This window comes from Geotrypetes seraphini, chromosome 1 (assembly GCF_902459505.1).
Source record: "Geotrypetes seraphini chromosome 1, aGeoSer1.1, whole genome shotgun sequence".
Taxonomy (NCBI): Eukaryota; Metazoa; Chordata; class Amphibia; order Gymnophiona; family Dermophiidae; genus Geotrypetes; species Geotrypetes seraphini.
Window position 1 is genome coordinate 204284167 of NC_047084.1, and position 16172 is coordinate 204300338.

The following is a 16172-nucleotide window of genomic DNA, read 5'->3' on the forward strand; positions in this document are numbered from 1 at the left end:
GTGTCAGAAGCAGCTCAGAGCATTCAGCGCGCAGGCCTGCACTAAAAATTGCTATCGCAGTTTTGTAAAAAAAAAAAAAAAAAGGGGGGGAGGCATATGAGAAGGTTTGTTGGAAGATATTTTATAAGAGGCAACATAGAGGGGCATTTAAAAAAAAAAATATCTAAGCCCCAAAAATCCATCCTGCTCATAATGTCCAAAAAAACAAACCCCCAGCCATAATCAAACAGGAAAAATGTCTAGATTTCCTCTTTTATTATGGCTGTGAGATGGACATTTCTGCATTGAAAATGTCCAAAATGAATAGTCATTTTCCAAAGTGAACCACGCAGCTTTTGAATAACAAAAAAAAAGGGAGAAGAACATATGTCTTGCATCATTTTCACACAGATGGCCCTGCAGAACAGAGGAGTAGCAAATGCACAAATTTACACCTTCGCTCAGGCAGACATAAAAATGTGCATGTATTCTATGTGTGTATTTTATAAAGTACATATGAACATCACAATTCTAGTCCGGGAATGAATTTACACAACATGCATTATTGTCAGAATTTAAACTTATATGTGCATAACTATCTATGTAAATTAGGAAAGGTGCTAAAAATAAAATAATTTTCCAGTTCAAAGATTTTTATTGATTTTAATAAATTACAAATGTAATCCAAATATAAATGTTAACAAGGCAATATACAAACAAGTTGTACAAAGCAAAGAATCATAAAATATTATCTATGCAATACAACAAGCTGGCCCCTGCCTATCTAAAAAGAAAAAATAATTTTTTATATGGATAAGCCTGTAGATATATAAAATACAGTCACACGTACTGGTGTTTTCTTTTACGTCAGAATAGAACAATTTATTTTAAAAATGTGTTACTTGAATTTATTCTTCAACTAAATATTTACAGGAGATCAATACTTGAAAACCCGGTGTCAGTTTTCACAGTATACTATAAACACCGGTTTATATTAAATAAATTATTAGAATCAATTGAAAAACACAGATATATATAAATTGATTCTAATAATTTATTTAATATAAACCGGTGTTCATGGTATACTTGAATTTATTCTACAACTGTTAATCTGGTCATGCCCCAATTCTAGTTCTACTCACTATTATTATCAGTTAACTTACTATGCTATTAATCTCTTTGGTGATCCAATTATGGAATTAAACACAGATCTTTTACAAAGAGTTTTACATCAGTCTCAGTATAATAGAACAAAAATTGATAGTTTGGACAAGTGATGGCCAGATTTGTTATTTTCACTAGTTGATATTACCTCTTTCTTTCTTTAACTTATTCTTTGATAATCACTCTAATATCTGTTCATTTCTGATCTTGTGCCAGATGAGTGAACCTTATGTAGTAAACACCTATGCTATTTGATCTTCCATCTGATGTGTTTTTTTTGCCTTGTGTACGGTAATCATTTTTAAGTAGAATCATGCCTATCAAAAATGAAAATAATTGTGTATATAATTGTTTTTGCTTGTTATGTTTATTTGTGTTATTATTAATAATAAAAGATTGAAACTTAAATTGTATGTAAATTGTGGTATTCTATATATTTCAGAACTTAGACATGGGAATGCTATGTTAGTCCAATTTAACTTAGATACCTCTTACTACATATTTCCTGGTTCACAAAGAAATCTTTTTTTTTTTTTTTTTGTAAACCCCATCATTTGCTCAGTACATTATGATATACACTTACCTTCTCTTCAGGAATACTGTGTCGCACATTTTCCAAGTAACTGGTTGTATTTTCTACATTTGTATATCGCAATAAAACATGAGCAAAGTCTTCTTCACTAATGGTGTTCATTCCTTTAGAATAGGTTAGGAACTCAATTTCAAGGAGCTCAGTTTGCAGATTATCCATAAATCTGAAGTAGAATCATATATAAACATTTTTTTAAAATAAAAATGTCTCAATAAGAAAACAGACATTCTATAAATATGGTACATACTGACAGTGGCATGCAGTGACATTTATAGCAGGGGATTCAGTGGATGAGCTAAACCAGGAGTGACCAACCTCATTTCTCGCCAAGCCAAGTTTTCAGGATTTCTACAATGAATATGCATGAGATCTATTTGCATACAATGGAGGTAGTACATGCAAATAATCTAATGTTTATTCATTGGAGAAATCCTGACAACTTGACTAGATTGAGGCTCTCGAGGACAGAGACTGGACCACTCATGTGCTAAACATTAGTACAATACATACCCTAAACAAGGTTAATGTGCTCACTGTTTGAGCTTGGTCTCTTTCTGAGAGCCACCTCTAATATTTGTTACATCTCCTTTTGACTTCTGTACTAATGTGAAGTAACAAGCTCCATATCACTACACTTTTCCGAAATATATTCTTCAAAGTTCTTATGGCTGACATTATGTGGTATAGAACTGCAGATTCATTACATTTATATAACTTAATTTATATATTCATTGAGCAAGCCTTTAAGGTCTACAGAAGCAACAAAATGGAGGTTGCCTTATAAAACAAAGTTACCCTGCCTATAACAGCATGAAGAGCAAGTACAATGTTGAAGACCCTAAAATATTAATATAATTTATCAAAAAAAAAACCCACAAAACTAAACAACCCAAATTAGTAAAGAATACTAGAGAAATTTAATGCTAATAGAATAACTCAGTCACACACAAAGAACACAAATGTCAAATACAGAATAAGTGACTGCAAACCATACACATAAATTAACCCCAAACCCCAAGATGACAGACCTTGCATGTTGTACAACACCAGAGAAATAAAGATAGAGACATTTCCTTCACCACTGTGCAAAATATAAAGATAGCACATGCCAGTTATGTTAGGGGGACACCTGCCCTTGGCCTTGCCCCCTGGCGGGAGAGAGCCCCAAGCCTGCTAGAAGCTGAACAACCATATGCTAAAAAATTCTTTTTATTTTTATCATGGAGGGGGCACAGAGTGGGTGTTTCTGTGGTAAATAGCACAGCTACATTGGCACACATTTACTGATTAACACTTGAGCCCTAATCACCTACAAAATAGATGGCAGTAAGGGCTCATGTGCAAATCTTTTTTATGGCCATGCATTAATGGTGACAGACAATGGCCATTAATACAAAAAAAGCTGAAAACTGGCCATTTAACTGCTGTGCTAAAAATGCCTTTAGCTCACAGGAAGGACCTGTGTAAAGCTCTGTAAACTATTGAACAAAAATTTAAAAAGAAACACATCACAAACCTCTAAAAACTTGTGCTTTTAATTCTTAGCATCAAACATCATATTCTTTACAGCAAAATACTTAAGACTTTATTGTATCTGTATACGTAAATAGAGCTTACAGGGAATAACATATTAATTTTATCAGAACCATTCAGTAACAACATTTCCACAGATTAGTACTGTTAAGACCTGTACTTTACATATCACTAGAAACTATAGCCAATATTGTAAATACAGAAACTATCAGATGCATGCTGCCACATTGATAAGGGATGCTAGAGGCTTTCTTTTATGAGTTAATTCAAAGTATACTTTTAAAGCCTACTAAAAGGTTACCAGTCAGGTAGCAAAAATGGGGAGAGAACACAGATCTATAATCAAACAGTTCAAAGAACAATTTTTAAATACACAAGTGAAAAACATTACCACAAGCATCTCACACACAAGGAGAAGAGAAAACAGAGTCTCTATCCTCTCCCTCACCCCCCACCCCACCCCTTTACACAATTTCAAAACAAGATCCAAGCCTTGTTTAAAGAGAGTAATTAAATAGTCAGGATCTCTTGGTTGGGTCTCATGTGGAATCTCTTCCTCTGGTTGGGATTATTCCTGCTCTGGCAACCACCTTCTCCAGCCCATACAGCTGGTTGGCATACTTTTTCAGTAGGCTGTACGCCTTATCCACACACTTGCACTCATTCATGTTGCAGGTGATAAGAATACCCTGCATACCCACCTCCAGCTGGCTTGAAGTCCTTCTGCCACTTGGTGAAGCCTCCATACTGCCCTTCTCCTACTGCTAAAAAATGTTTTCTGTTTGCTTTTTTAAAATAAAAGTTATACATTTTTCATTATGAACACATCTTCTGTTATGTTTTACTCTTTTTGGATTTTGCCTTCTACTTGTGACTTGGATTGCTCACTGTTGGAAACAGGATACTGGATCCGATGGACCTTTGGTCTGTCTCAGTATGGCGATGCTCATGTACTAACATTTCAAAGTAATCTCTTCAGCTATTTATGCTTCATTCATGCTTTACAAGAATTGTGATGGGGTTCTGATAATAATAGCACTACAACTTACTAATTCATATCTGTGGGAGTGGCTCATGTTTTTAAGTATTTACTGTATTTCTCTTAAGATTAAATTAAATTCAGAATGAAAAGGGGCAAGGGTAGGGGGATGTGGTGTAAATTATCCTGGTTACCAACTGAATTTCCTACAAAATTTTTGCTAGTGGGATCTGCTGGGTAGTGCTGCCCGATTCGCAGATTTACTGATTTACTTCAGTGAATCAATTCAAATCAATTAGTTAAAAAAAAATTGGACTCACCGATTCAGTGACCAACACCCCCTTCCCAGTGAGACCTGACATACCTGTGGGCCTCCTAAAGCAGCAGTGGCGGTGGTGGCTGGCCAAGGCAGCGCTCTGAACAGGCTACTTGAGGCCTAACCTGCCGGGGCCTTCTCACTGCTGTGTCACTGATGAAGTGGCAGAGGAAGGCACTGGCGGGGCAGGCCTCTAGCAGCCTGTTCATAACACTGCTGGCTAGCCACCGCTGCTGCTTTTGGAGGTGCAAAGTTATGTCAGATCTCACTGGGGTGGGGTGGCAGTCGGGAGGTGCTGAATAGGGAAATAGGAGGGATGGAAAGCTGTTGCACAGGGGGATGGGAGGTAGGGATGGAAAGCTGCTGCTCAGGGGGACGGGAGGGAGCAATGGAAAACTGCTGCTCAGGGGGACAGGAAAGAGGGAAAGCTGTTACACATGGGGGAAAAAGGAAAGAGAAAGAATTGTTGGACATGGGGTGGAAGAGAGGAAGGGAGAGTTGCAATATTATTCCCAGAACTCTACACAAAAATTCAATTTTCAAAGATTCTCCAGAATTCAAAGTTACAGAAAGAGGCAACTGTTCAATTTTTGGGCCAAACCATAATAATTTTGTCTTGGCTACACTAAGTTTCATTTGAACAGAGGTAGCCCATATTTGAAGTCTGGAAATACAAGAATTTATATTTAGATCAAAGTTGTTCAGTTTTGGATCTACTTCTAATAGAATAAAAATATCATCCGCATATGTAAAAATTGTTTCAGAAGCAGCTAAATTGAAGTTCTTTAATGTAGTCATATAAATGTTAAAAAGTAAAGGAGACAACAGGAAACCCTGTGGGACTCCACAGGCAGATTTCCATGGGGTAGATGTTTCACCATCAATATATACCTCATAGGTGCGTAGTGTAAACCATCTCAGTACTTTCTGATCCAGACCTTTCTCAGAAAGTAAACAGATCAGTATAGAATGATCAAAAGCTGCTGAAAGATCAAACTGCAGCAAGATAGCAAATCTATTGTGAAACAATAGGCTATGAATCTTAGAGATCAGTGACAATAATAATGTTTCTGTACTGAAATTAGATCGAAAACCATGTTGGAATGGGAGAAGAATAGAGAATTTGCTTTTTATAACTTTATAAGAATGAAAAGATGAAAACTTAGCATTTACCAATTGCAAAATTTGACTACCCTGGTCACAAAATCAAAGTTATATGGAAATAACAGACATTTTCTATAGTTTTCAGGCATGAGCAATTAGGAAATTACATCTACTACCCAGGAACAAAAATTATGAACAAATACTACAATACAGAGCTTTTTAACCACTTTATCAGAAAAAGGTCCATTGTGATTTACAAAATAAGAGATCAATACAAAATTAGGAAGAAGCAAAGCATTAAAATAATTTATATGCATTTTTTAAAAAATCCAAATGTATCAAATAAAGAAGATGTCAGAGGTTTTTTTTTTTCTGAAATAATAAATAATTTAGTTTAGGTCTGATAAATACAAGTAAGCCATTCTAAAAATAAATGGCTTGAAAGAACAGGGGGAAAAATAAAAGAGTTAAACGTGTTTTAAGCGCAAACCCCTAACAGATGCAAAATGTAATATTCAAAGCTCACCTATAAAAATCTTGAAAGTTGAGCTCAGCTTTTCCCTTCTTTCCAAAAAAATGAACAAGTAGTGTGGTATCCACCAGTAGGTTAGATAAATCAACACCATGCTTGGGGAAAAAAAAAAAACAGCAGTGTTAGAAATCTGTTAGGTGGACTTGAAAATGAACTGAATGCACAGTGCTTTTCATACATACTTTTCAGGCAAAATTAGCAATGAAAATAGAAAAAAAATACATTTTAAATGAAATAGCCACACAATTCATGCATTTATCTGAATAATGAAGAACAAGAGAGAAAAATGCTACAATTTCTACAAACCAAAATGCATTCAGAGAGAGCGCTACAGTAGATGTGTTAAGATTTTCCACACTATGACGCAAAACAAAAATACCCTTTAATACATTTCATATAAGTATCTTTCAAAATGCAGATCAAATTCATACAAGCTAAATTCTGAAATCACAAACACAAATTTGTATGAATAAAAAATGTTTCTTGAGGTGGTACTGGGGAAAATCAACTAAAATGGAAGAAGAAAAGAAACACAAAGCAAATCTTTCATGGACAATGCAGAATAGTGTTATACCTCTGCAATGTCTGAAAAGAACAGTTGACTTGTGCTACGTCTCAATGTGTCCCAGTAGCTTCTAGGGACAGGTTCCTGTGTATCTGTTCTAAGCACCTGTAAGAATTTCAAGAAGCACAATAGTATTGTTTGAAATCAATTTTTAAAAAACTCAGAATGATGACAAATGGAGACAGTTAAAACTATAACATACTTCAAAAACAGTCAATTAGTTTTAGCTTTTCTTTTTATCCCTGCTCAAAAAATAAAGTCTTGTTGCAATATTTATGATTAAATTGTAGTTCCTTGAAAGCTAAAATAGAAGCATACAGTGTACTTTGTGTAGTTTAATTTTGTGGTTAACCATTATGTGTTGTTAATAAGATTATATTGTCTGTATATATGAAAAATTAATGGAAGCAATAATATTACAATTAGTATTGTTATGGGGCAGGGTCTTGGGCAGAGATTCAGTGGGGTCTGGGGCAGAGATTGGGCAGGGTCTGGCCTGTGACACAGCCTGGGTTTTAGATATTAGCCCTTTAATGTGATTTAGTTTGACACCCCTGCACTACATCTTCAGCAGAAGGGTCACTAAACATTGATATATCAACACAGCCATCATATCTAAGCTAGTGTGGCCTAAAAAAAAAACTTATTGACACAAGTAAGTCTTATGAAATGGTCTTTTGGTTGAAAGGATGCTTACTTTCATGAACAAATGAAATGCTAAGGGGCTCATAATTAAAATTAAAAAAACGTCCAAAAAGTGGCCTAAATCAGTACTTGGCCGATCTAAAAGACAGATCCTCCAAGTACCGATAATCAAAGCTGGTTTTAGACATATCTAAAACCAGCGTAGGTCTTTCCCCTGCCTCTGAACGCCTAGAGCGAAAAGAGGCGTTTTTGTAGGCGGGAAAAGGGCGGGAGGTAGGCCAAACTAGACTTAGTCGTACTGCAAGTATAACCAAAAGTTTAACGAGGTTGCACAGTCGGAACTTATACGTTTTGACTTAAACCAAGTCAAAACAGGTATAAGTTCTGAATAGGGGCCACTGAACTGATCACGGCTGCCGTGATCAGCTCAGCAGCCCCGGCAATCTGCCCACTCCCTGCCGTGATCATGCTCCCCCCCCAAACTGCTGCGAATACCGGCAGGAGAGATGATCAATCTCTCAAGTTTCAAGTTTTATTAGGATTTTTATATACCGCCTATCAAGGTTATCTAAGCGGTTTTTACAATCAGGTACTCAAGCATTTTTCCCTCTCTGTACCGGTGGGCTCACAATCTATCTAACATACCTGGGGCTATGGAGGATTAAGTGACTTGCCCAGGGTCACAAGGAGCAGCGCGGGGTTTGAACCCACAACCCCAGGGTGCTGAGACTGTAGATCCAACCACTGCGCCACGGTGCACCCCCGACACCTCCACCAGGAGGGATTCCAGAACTTCCTGCCGAGGCGCAGCCCCGAAACCCCCCATCCCCCCTCGAATACCGGAAAGAGGGATCTCAGGCCCTCCTACTGAGGTACACCCCCAACAACCCCCACCCCTTGAATTCTGGCAGGAGGGATCACAGTCTCTCCTGCCGAGGCACACCCCCGATACCCCAACCCCCCCTTGAATACCGGCAGGAGGGATTCCAAGCCCTCCAGCTGAGGCGCACCCCCAGAACCGCCCCGACACCCCTTTCGAATATCAGCAGGAGAGATCTCAAGCCCTCCTGTCGAAGCGCACCCCCGTTACCCCCCATAACAACACCAGCAGGAGGGAGCCCAGGCCTTCCAGCTGAAGGCACACCCCTCCGTGGGCCCCCGAACGGTCCCCACCAAACCCCCACGTCCCTAGGAGGGGCCTTAGGCAACTGGCCAAACTCCAGTTTGCCTACGCACCTAAGGCCCCTTCTATGGGTGGGGCCTTAGGCACCTGGGCCAATCAGGCCCCAGGCTCGCCATTCCGAGGATGGTGGGCCTGCTGGACAGACGGACTGGGAACCCGGCCAGCCGGCCAACGTTAAAGTAAGCAAGAGAAGGGTGTCCAGGGTTAGGGAGGGCGTTTAGTGGAGGTGGCCATTCGGGGGGGGGGGTTCATGGGGGTGTGTGCCTTCGGCAGGAGGACCTGGGCTCCCTCCTTCCGGTGTTGCCTTGGGGTTGTTCCAGGGGTGCGCCTCGGCAGGAGGGCTTGGGATCCCTCCTGCTGGTATTCGCAGGGGGGTGGGCAGTTCCAGGGGTGCGCCTCGGAAGGAGAGCTTGGGATCCCTCCTGCTGGTATTCGAAGGAGGGGTGTCAGGGGTGTGCTTCAGCAGGAGGGCCTGGGATCCCTCCTTCCGGTGTTCACGGGAGGGTGGGGCGGTTCGGAGGTGCTATCTTCGACAGGAGGGCTTCGGATCCCTCCTGCCGGTTCGGGGTTTTGTCAAGGGGGGGATCACGATCGTGGCTGTGATCATTGTGGTGGGGGGTGGGCCAGATATAGGATTTTGTAACCGACGCTGTTTTTTGGCAGACGCCAGTTACAGAATCCTGCTTTTACATAAAATGACTAGCCCCTCCTACGCCTAAAAGGTCTGGGTTTGTGCGTTTGGGACTTGGGCAATTTTTTTGGTCAGGAATGTGGTGTAGGGATAGATATAGTAGCAGTCTGGGCCAGTAGATTGCTGAACGTGTAGGTAGGCCATTCTCAAAAAACCCTCAATTTGGACTTTTTTTTTTGAGAATGGATTATTTCCCTGCTGCCAACTTCAGCATCTACTGGCTTAGGCCAAAAGGGAACTTAGATGTTTTTTTTAAATTATGCCCCTCTAACTCAAATCAATTTACTATTTTGACATGGATCAATGAAGTTATTTAACAGATCTGATGCTCTAAAATTTGCCTCTACTTGTCAAACAAGGAAAAATGATTTCACTGCAGTTTAAAAATGGCAGTGCACTTTGATCAATGTTTAAACTTAAAACTTTTTCTACAGAAACACAGAATAGTAGTATAAAATGACACAATGAGGAAAAAGGGCAAATTAAGAAAATGTAAGGGAAGGAGATGGTAGAGAGGAAGGATCAGGAAAAAGAGCTGAAGAACGATTAGGTTCTTACCTCAGTAATCTTCTTTCCTGTAGATGTGTCTAGTGGTCCTGAACACTAGGGTCTTGTATCTGAAACAGCAAGTTGATTGCAGAAAACTGTCAATCATGTTTTTCAACTCTACCTACTTTCCAGGGAACTGCTCCTGCCCCCTCAGTTTGTACAAAATCAATCAAGTAGCACTGTAACAAAAAAACATTAACAGGAGGAGGAAAACGGGGAAAATACTCGACACTACAGTTTTGTTCTGCTCTGTAACAACATTGAAAATAGTGCAACTAGCACCAATCATGTATAGAGCTCAAAGCTACTCACATGACCTGCTGACAGGCAGGTCTGCTGAAACCAGACTGTATGGTCATGATGAATTATTGATGCATAATCTTTCTTTTTTTTCATCTCAGTTCCTCTAAGACACAAAAATTCATCAAATCCAGATTGATCCTAAGGCAGAAGGCAGGTAAAGCCCATATACAGGATGTGGTTTCAGGACCCTTAGACACAGCTACAAGAAAGAAGATTTCCAAACTAAGAACCTAATCTTTCTTTCTAGTGCAATGTGTCTAGTGGTCCTGGACACTATGGATGTACCAAAGCAGTCCCCAGAGTTTAAGGTGGCCTGCTGCGCCTGCCTTTAAGATGGACCAGGATCAGTTCTATGGCCCAAAAAGTGCGACAAGGCGGTGGCTGCTGCCAGAAGGATGCTGGGCTGTATAAAGAGAGGCATAACCAGTAGAAGAACGAAGGTATTGATGCCCCTATATAGGTTGTTGACGAGACCCCACTTGGGTGTTCAGTTTTGGAGACCGTATCTGGCAAAGGACACAAAAAGGCCCAAAGGAAGGCGACGAAAATGATAGGAGGTTTGCGCCAAAAGATGTATGAGGAGAGACTGGAAGCCCTGAATATGTATACTTTAGAGGAAAGGAGGGACAGGGGAGATATGATTCAGACGTTCAAATACTTGAAAGGTATTAATGTAGAACAAAATCTTTTCCAGAGAAAGGAAAATGGTAAAACCAGAAGACATAATTTGAGGTAGAGGGGTGGTAAACTCAAGAACAATGTAAGGAAATTCTTCTTTACGGAGAGGGTGGTGGATGCCTGGATTGTGATCCCGAGAGAGGTAGTGGAAATGAAAATGGTGATGGAGTTCAAAAAAGCATGGGATGAACACAGAGGATCTAGAATCAGAAAATAATAGTAAATATTGAAGAACTAAGGCCAGTACTGGGCAGACTTTCACGGTCCGTTTCTGTATATGGCTTTTGGTGGAGGATGGGCTGGGCAGGGCAGGGCTTCAATGGCTGGGAGGGTGTAGATGGACTGTAGTAAGCTTTGACGGAGACTTCAGTAGCTGGAACCTAAGAACAGTACCGGGCAGAGCTTTGGACTCTTGCCCAGAAACAGCTAAGAAGAAAAAGAAGAAAAAAACCCAACAAATTTTTAGATTGAATCAGGTTGGGCAGACTAGATGGACCATTCAGGTCTTCATCTGCCGCCATCTACTATGTTACTATGGGTCTCTCTGGCCAGCCATCTAGAGGCATTACAAAGTGGCCTGGCAGGAGGGCACAGAACTTGATTTTGTACCCCTCCCAGATGATGTCTAGAACCCAGCAGTCCAGCCAATCTGAGACCAAACCAACCAAAAGGCTGACAGCTTGCTCCCTATTTGGGGGAGTTCAGCCTGTTGTCTGGCAACATTGTGCTTTCTTCGCAACTGGTGAAGGGAGAGAGCCCAAGGCTTGCTGTCTCCTGCCCCCGCTGAATCTCTGTTGTGATCCCTGAAAGGGTCTTTGCATTGTTTGGCCTTCTGAAAACATACAAAAACTTTGTGAGTCTCGAAAATTGCCCTGATCTGAACTCTAAGCCATCAGGGGTCTGCTGTCCGGTAAGACTTGGGGTGACAGCCCATCACACTGACCATCAGATCATCTAGGCCCTTGCAAAAGAGCATCTGCCTCTGAAATGGAAGCCTACTTAGCATAGCTTTAAAGGTAGCATCTCTCTGATCTAGAGTAACTGTTGGGTAAAGATAGCATAGGCCGAGACCTTGGCCATAACTCTGATAAGATCATAGAGAGCATCTGCGGTACAATTCACCCCAGAAAGGAGCATTTGGAGATCTTTCCCACTAGGTTATGAGCAGTTCTGTGGCTCTAACCACATTTTTTTTCTTACATCCAGACGCCACTAAGCTTGTCACCACTAAGCTTGTCACTAACCACTTGAAGTCACCAGAGGGATTCCTTCGAGTGGTTAAACTATAGCTAAGCTGTATCTGATGGTGCTTTATTCAGCTGAAAGTGGATTCCCTGTTGCACAGGTCACTAAATGAATCTCCCTTCCTAGTGAAGGAGGGGTGATATTAAAGGATCTTCAGGTCCACAAAGTGGATTTGCTCCTCAAGCATTGATTTGAAGCTTTAGCCTTAGGGTTTAAGGTGGCATCTGCATTTTCCTTTGTGGCACATACTTGTCATACTTGCCTGTCTCAGGCCTCTGACCCGATGAAGCAGCAGCTAGTGGGGCTTCCAGCTTTAACGCTTGCAGCGAGGTGGAAATAACCCACAAAAGCACAGAGACCTTAAACAACTGACAAACTGTGGGGTCTTCCCCCTGATCCAATGTTGCCATCACCTCCTGCTGCCAGGGAGACTTTATCCTAGAATAAAAATGGCATGGAATCTTTCTTGCTATCCTTCCAGTCCATGACAGACTGAACTTCCTGGTTTAAGTCTGTGTTTTCATCTGGTTGGGATGCCTGTCGAAGGGAGGACCCCTGCACTGCCGCCACTGATGCACTGCTACCAGCTCAAATAAGCATTCCACAAGTTCACAAAATCTGGTGTGAAGCCAGGTACTGGGGGTCTCTCCAACCCCAGCAGGGACCCCCTGTGTGTCCTCCTGGGCACTGCATCCAAGCGACTGTGCTTAGTTAATACAGATTCGGAGGGTACTGGAAAGGGTCTCTTCCCCTGGGGATCCCCAGCCCTGGAGGACACAGAGGAGGCTAAGCCTGAAGCTCCCACCCCTCCCCCATATGCTATCGCACGCAGGACATGGACACTCCTTGGCCGGCCATCCAGCGTAAACTTGGCATGATATAGAGATAAAAAGGCCTAAGAAGTCCATCCCAGTCGATTTTGAGGCAGATGGAGGCAAAAGAAAAAAAAGATTATTAAAAATCCAAGATGGCCACCATCAGAAAAATTTCACCAAAAACGGCCTGTGGAAACTTTCCTGAAGGAAAATAATCACAGAGAAAGGGGTTTTGGAGGTAAGGAACCTGGGCTCTGGGATCAGAAACACTCAAATTCAACTTTTAAGCCCCCACCCCCTGATTTTCCCTTTAGGTTTCAATAACCTTACACATGTGGTGCCTGCTTCAGCATAGGATTTTAGCTGAAATCAAAGGGACATATCGAGATCAGAGTGAACCTCAACCCATGGAAAACCACGCTGTGAAAAGGGGGAAAGGACTATATAGCCAGCCCACTCTTAGTCCCAGCTGAGCCAGAAAGGAGCTCATACGGCCTGCGCTCAAGCTCCTGACTGAATTAGGGATGCGAGCAGCTATGCAGGCAACATCCCTTGAGCTATAAAAAATACTTGCAGACTGGCTACTTAGGTGACCCCTGAGGAACTGATCCTACTAGTAGCAGACTTCTGCTATGTGAGTCTGTATCTTCTCCCAGGCAGACCAAGTGGAAACCTCTGCATACCAAGCCTCCAAAGAACACTGAGCAAAAATACCTAAAAATAATAAAACCACAGAGCAGATTAACCCACCCCTCCAATTCTGAGCAACTAGCTTGCAGAACACAAACTGAGGGGGCAGGAGCAGCTCTCAAGGAAGGAGCTGGAGTTGGAAAATATGACCGACAGTTTTCTGCAAGCAACTTGCTGGTTCAGATACAAGATCTTAGATATCAGGACCACTAGCCACACTGCACTAGAATATGTGATTAAGAGAAGAGAACAGAATGTGAAGGGAAGAATGAGAAAAGAGGGAGGGGAGCAGAGCATAAAAAGAAGGTGCATGCAAAAAGAGCATAAAACTTTCATTTATATAAGTCATACATTAATGTAAGGTAAATTGATAACTGAATGAGCAATAATGAATGCATAAATGTAAAACAAGTGTATCATCTCAGAGAGAAAAAATGTTAAGCTTAACACACGTTAAGCTAAGACATTGTGAGTACATACACTGTTAGTAGATGCAAGGTATCCATATAGCTGAAGACGCTTACATACAGCAAAAAGGGCCAAATGAAGAGTCACGTTTCAGAATGAAGCCATGAACCGCAGTAAAAGAAAGAAAGAAAACAGAATAGGTTAGGACGTGCTGGTTTTTAAACATATTTGGATCATAGAATTCAGAACAGATCCATTGCAACCAAAACTACAGAGAGAATATTTTAATTCAGAATTACAATGTTAAAAAAACCAGTTTACCAAGGAGATCTTGCTCATTCTGAATATTTCTGCATAAAATACCATTAATATGAAGATACTATATTATCAAAAACATTGACCATCCTATTTGCATGAACATAAGAATATCTTTACTGGATGAGACCAATGGTCCATCAAGCCTAGTAGCCCGTTCTCACTGTGGCCAATCCAGGTCCCCAGTACCTGGCCAAAACCCAAGGAGTAGCAACATTCCATACTACCAATCCAGGACAAGCAGTGGCTTCCTCCATGTCTTTCTCAATAACAAACTATGGACTTTTCCTCAGGAAATTGTCCAAACCTTTCTTAAAACCAGCTATGCTATCTGCTCTTACCACAATCTCTGGCAATGCGTTCCAGAGCTTAACTATTCTCTGAGTGAAAAAATATTTCCTCCTGTAGCTTCATCAAGTATCCCCTAGTCTTTGAAATTTTTGACAGAGTGAAAAATTGATCCACTTGTACCCGTTCAACTCTGCTCAGGATTTTGTAGACTTCAACCATATCTCCCCTCAGCCATCTCTTCTTCAAGCTAAAGAGCCCTAACCTTTTCAGTCTTTCCTCATACGAGAAGAGTTCCATCCCCTTTATCATCTTGGTTGCTCTCCTTTGATCCTTTCTAGTGCCATTATATATTTCTTGAGATAAAGAGACCAGAACTGAACAGAATACTCCAAGTGAGGGCGCACCATGGAGCGATACAGGGGCATTATAACATTCTTATTCTTGTTAACCATCCCTTTTTTAATAATTCCTAGCATCCTGTTTGCTTTTTTTGCTGCCTCCACACATTGGGCGAAAAGTTTCATCGTATTGTCTACGATGATACCCAGATCCTTTTCTTTGGCACTAACCCCCATGGTAGACCCTAGCATCCAGTAACTGTGATTCGGGTTATTCTTCCCAGTGTGCATCACTTTGCATTTGTCCACATTAAATTTCATCTGCCACTTGGACGCCCAGTGTAGCTGCTTACCTTCTAAGAGATGATGTCATCCAACATAGCCCTGGTTGGAGAAATGCTTAAAAAGCTAAGATTTTTAGAATGCTCTACTGAGCACATGAGGGAGTTTTCAAAACTTGTGCTGTTGCATGCTGTCACCCCAATTCTATTTATAGCTATAACAATGAAAACTTAGTCCTTGGGGAGGCAGGAAGGTTTTAAGATGATCATTATGCTCTCTCTAGAGAATAACTTTGGGGCTCTTTAATAAGCTATGCTAAGAAATGGGCAGAGAGTATCCTTATATGAACCTTTCCTGTGCCCAAAGCCCATTTCTAGTGAGACCATCAAAAAAGGACTTTTTACTATTTGTTTTATTTCTGGCCATGCACTAATGTTAAAGCTGGCAAATTAATAAGCATCTCCAATTTAGGAGGCACTAAAAGTTCCCTGTGTTATGGATGTGTTAACCAAATAGCATGCTGGTAATGTCAGCACATCCATGCCCATTCTCTGCTCCTGACACATTCCCTACAAAAAATAATTAAAAAAAAAAATACCACATGCTTAGTACGTGCAGATGGCACAAAGAATGTGAAATACTTTTTTTTTTTTGCATGCTAGTCGCCATCACTTACTGCAACTTAGTAAAAGGGCTCCTTTGCTTTTTCTGAGAACAAGCAAGTTTTCATGCATGGGAACCTCTAACTACCAATAATAAAGGGAACCCCCCCCCCCCCATCACAAAGAGCACCAATGGGAAACAACACACATTTCTGGAATTTTTCATTTTCCCCTTTTAAATGAAAAAAGGAGACCTTGAAGACTAGTTGATCTGAGTTGGATTCTAAACCTCATAAGACTCCACAGTCATGTCAGGATTTCTCATCAGAAGAGTGTGGAGAGAAGTCCACATTGCGGCCTTACTGATCTCTTC

General features: G+C 40.9%; 1 protein-coding gene across 11 annotated transcripts in view; it reads right to left on the reverse strand.

Moving 5' to 3' along the window:
• Nucleotides 1–16172, reverse strand: part of MICU3 (mitochondrial calcium uptake family member 3) — a 217103-nt gene that overhangs the window by 73998 nt on the left and 126933 nt on the right. For 8 of the 11 annotated variants that reach the window (XM_033944444.1, XM_033944437.1, XM_033944454.1 and 5 more), the window contains exons 8-11: nt 14044–14082; nt 6774–6869; nt 6194–6294; nt 1727–1898 (exon numbers count right to left, since the gene is read on the reverse strand). In XM_033944444.1, the coding sequence (XP_033800335.1) occupies nt 1727–1898; nt 6194–6294; nt 6774–6869; nt 14044–14082 (408 nt within the window). The remainder of the gene's footprint in view (nt 1–1726; nt 1899–6193; nt 6295–6773; nt 6870–14043; nt 14083–16172) is intronic. The other 3 variants (XM_033944388.1, XM_033944417.1, XM_033944428.1) reach the window with 3 other exon arrangements.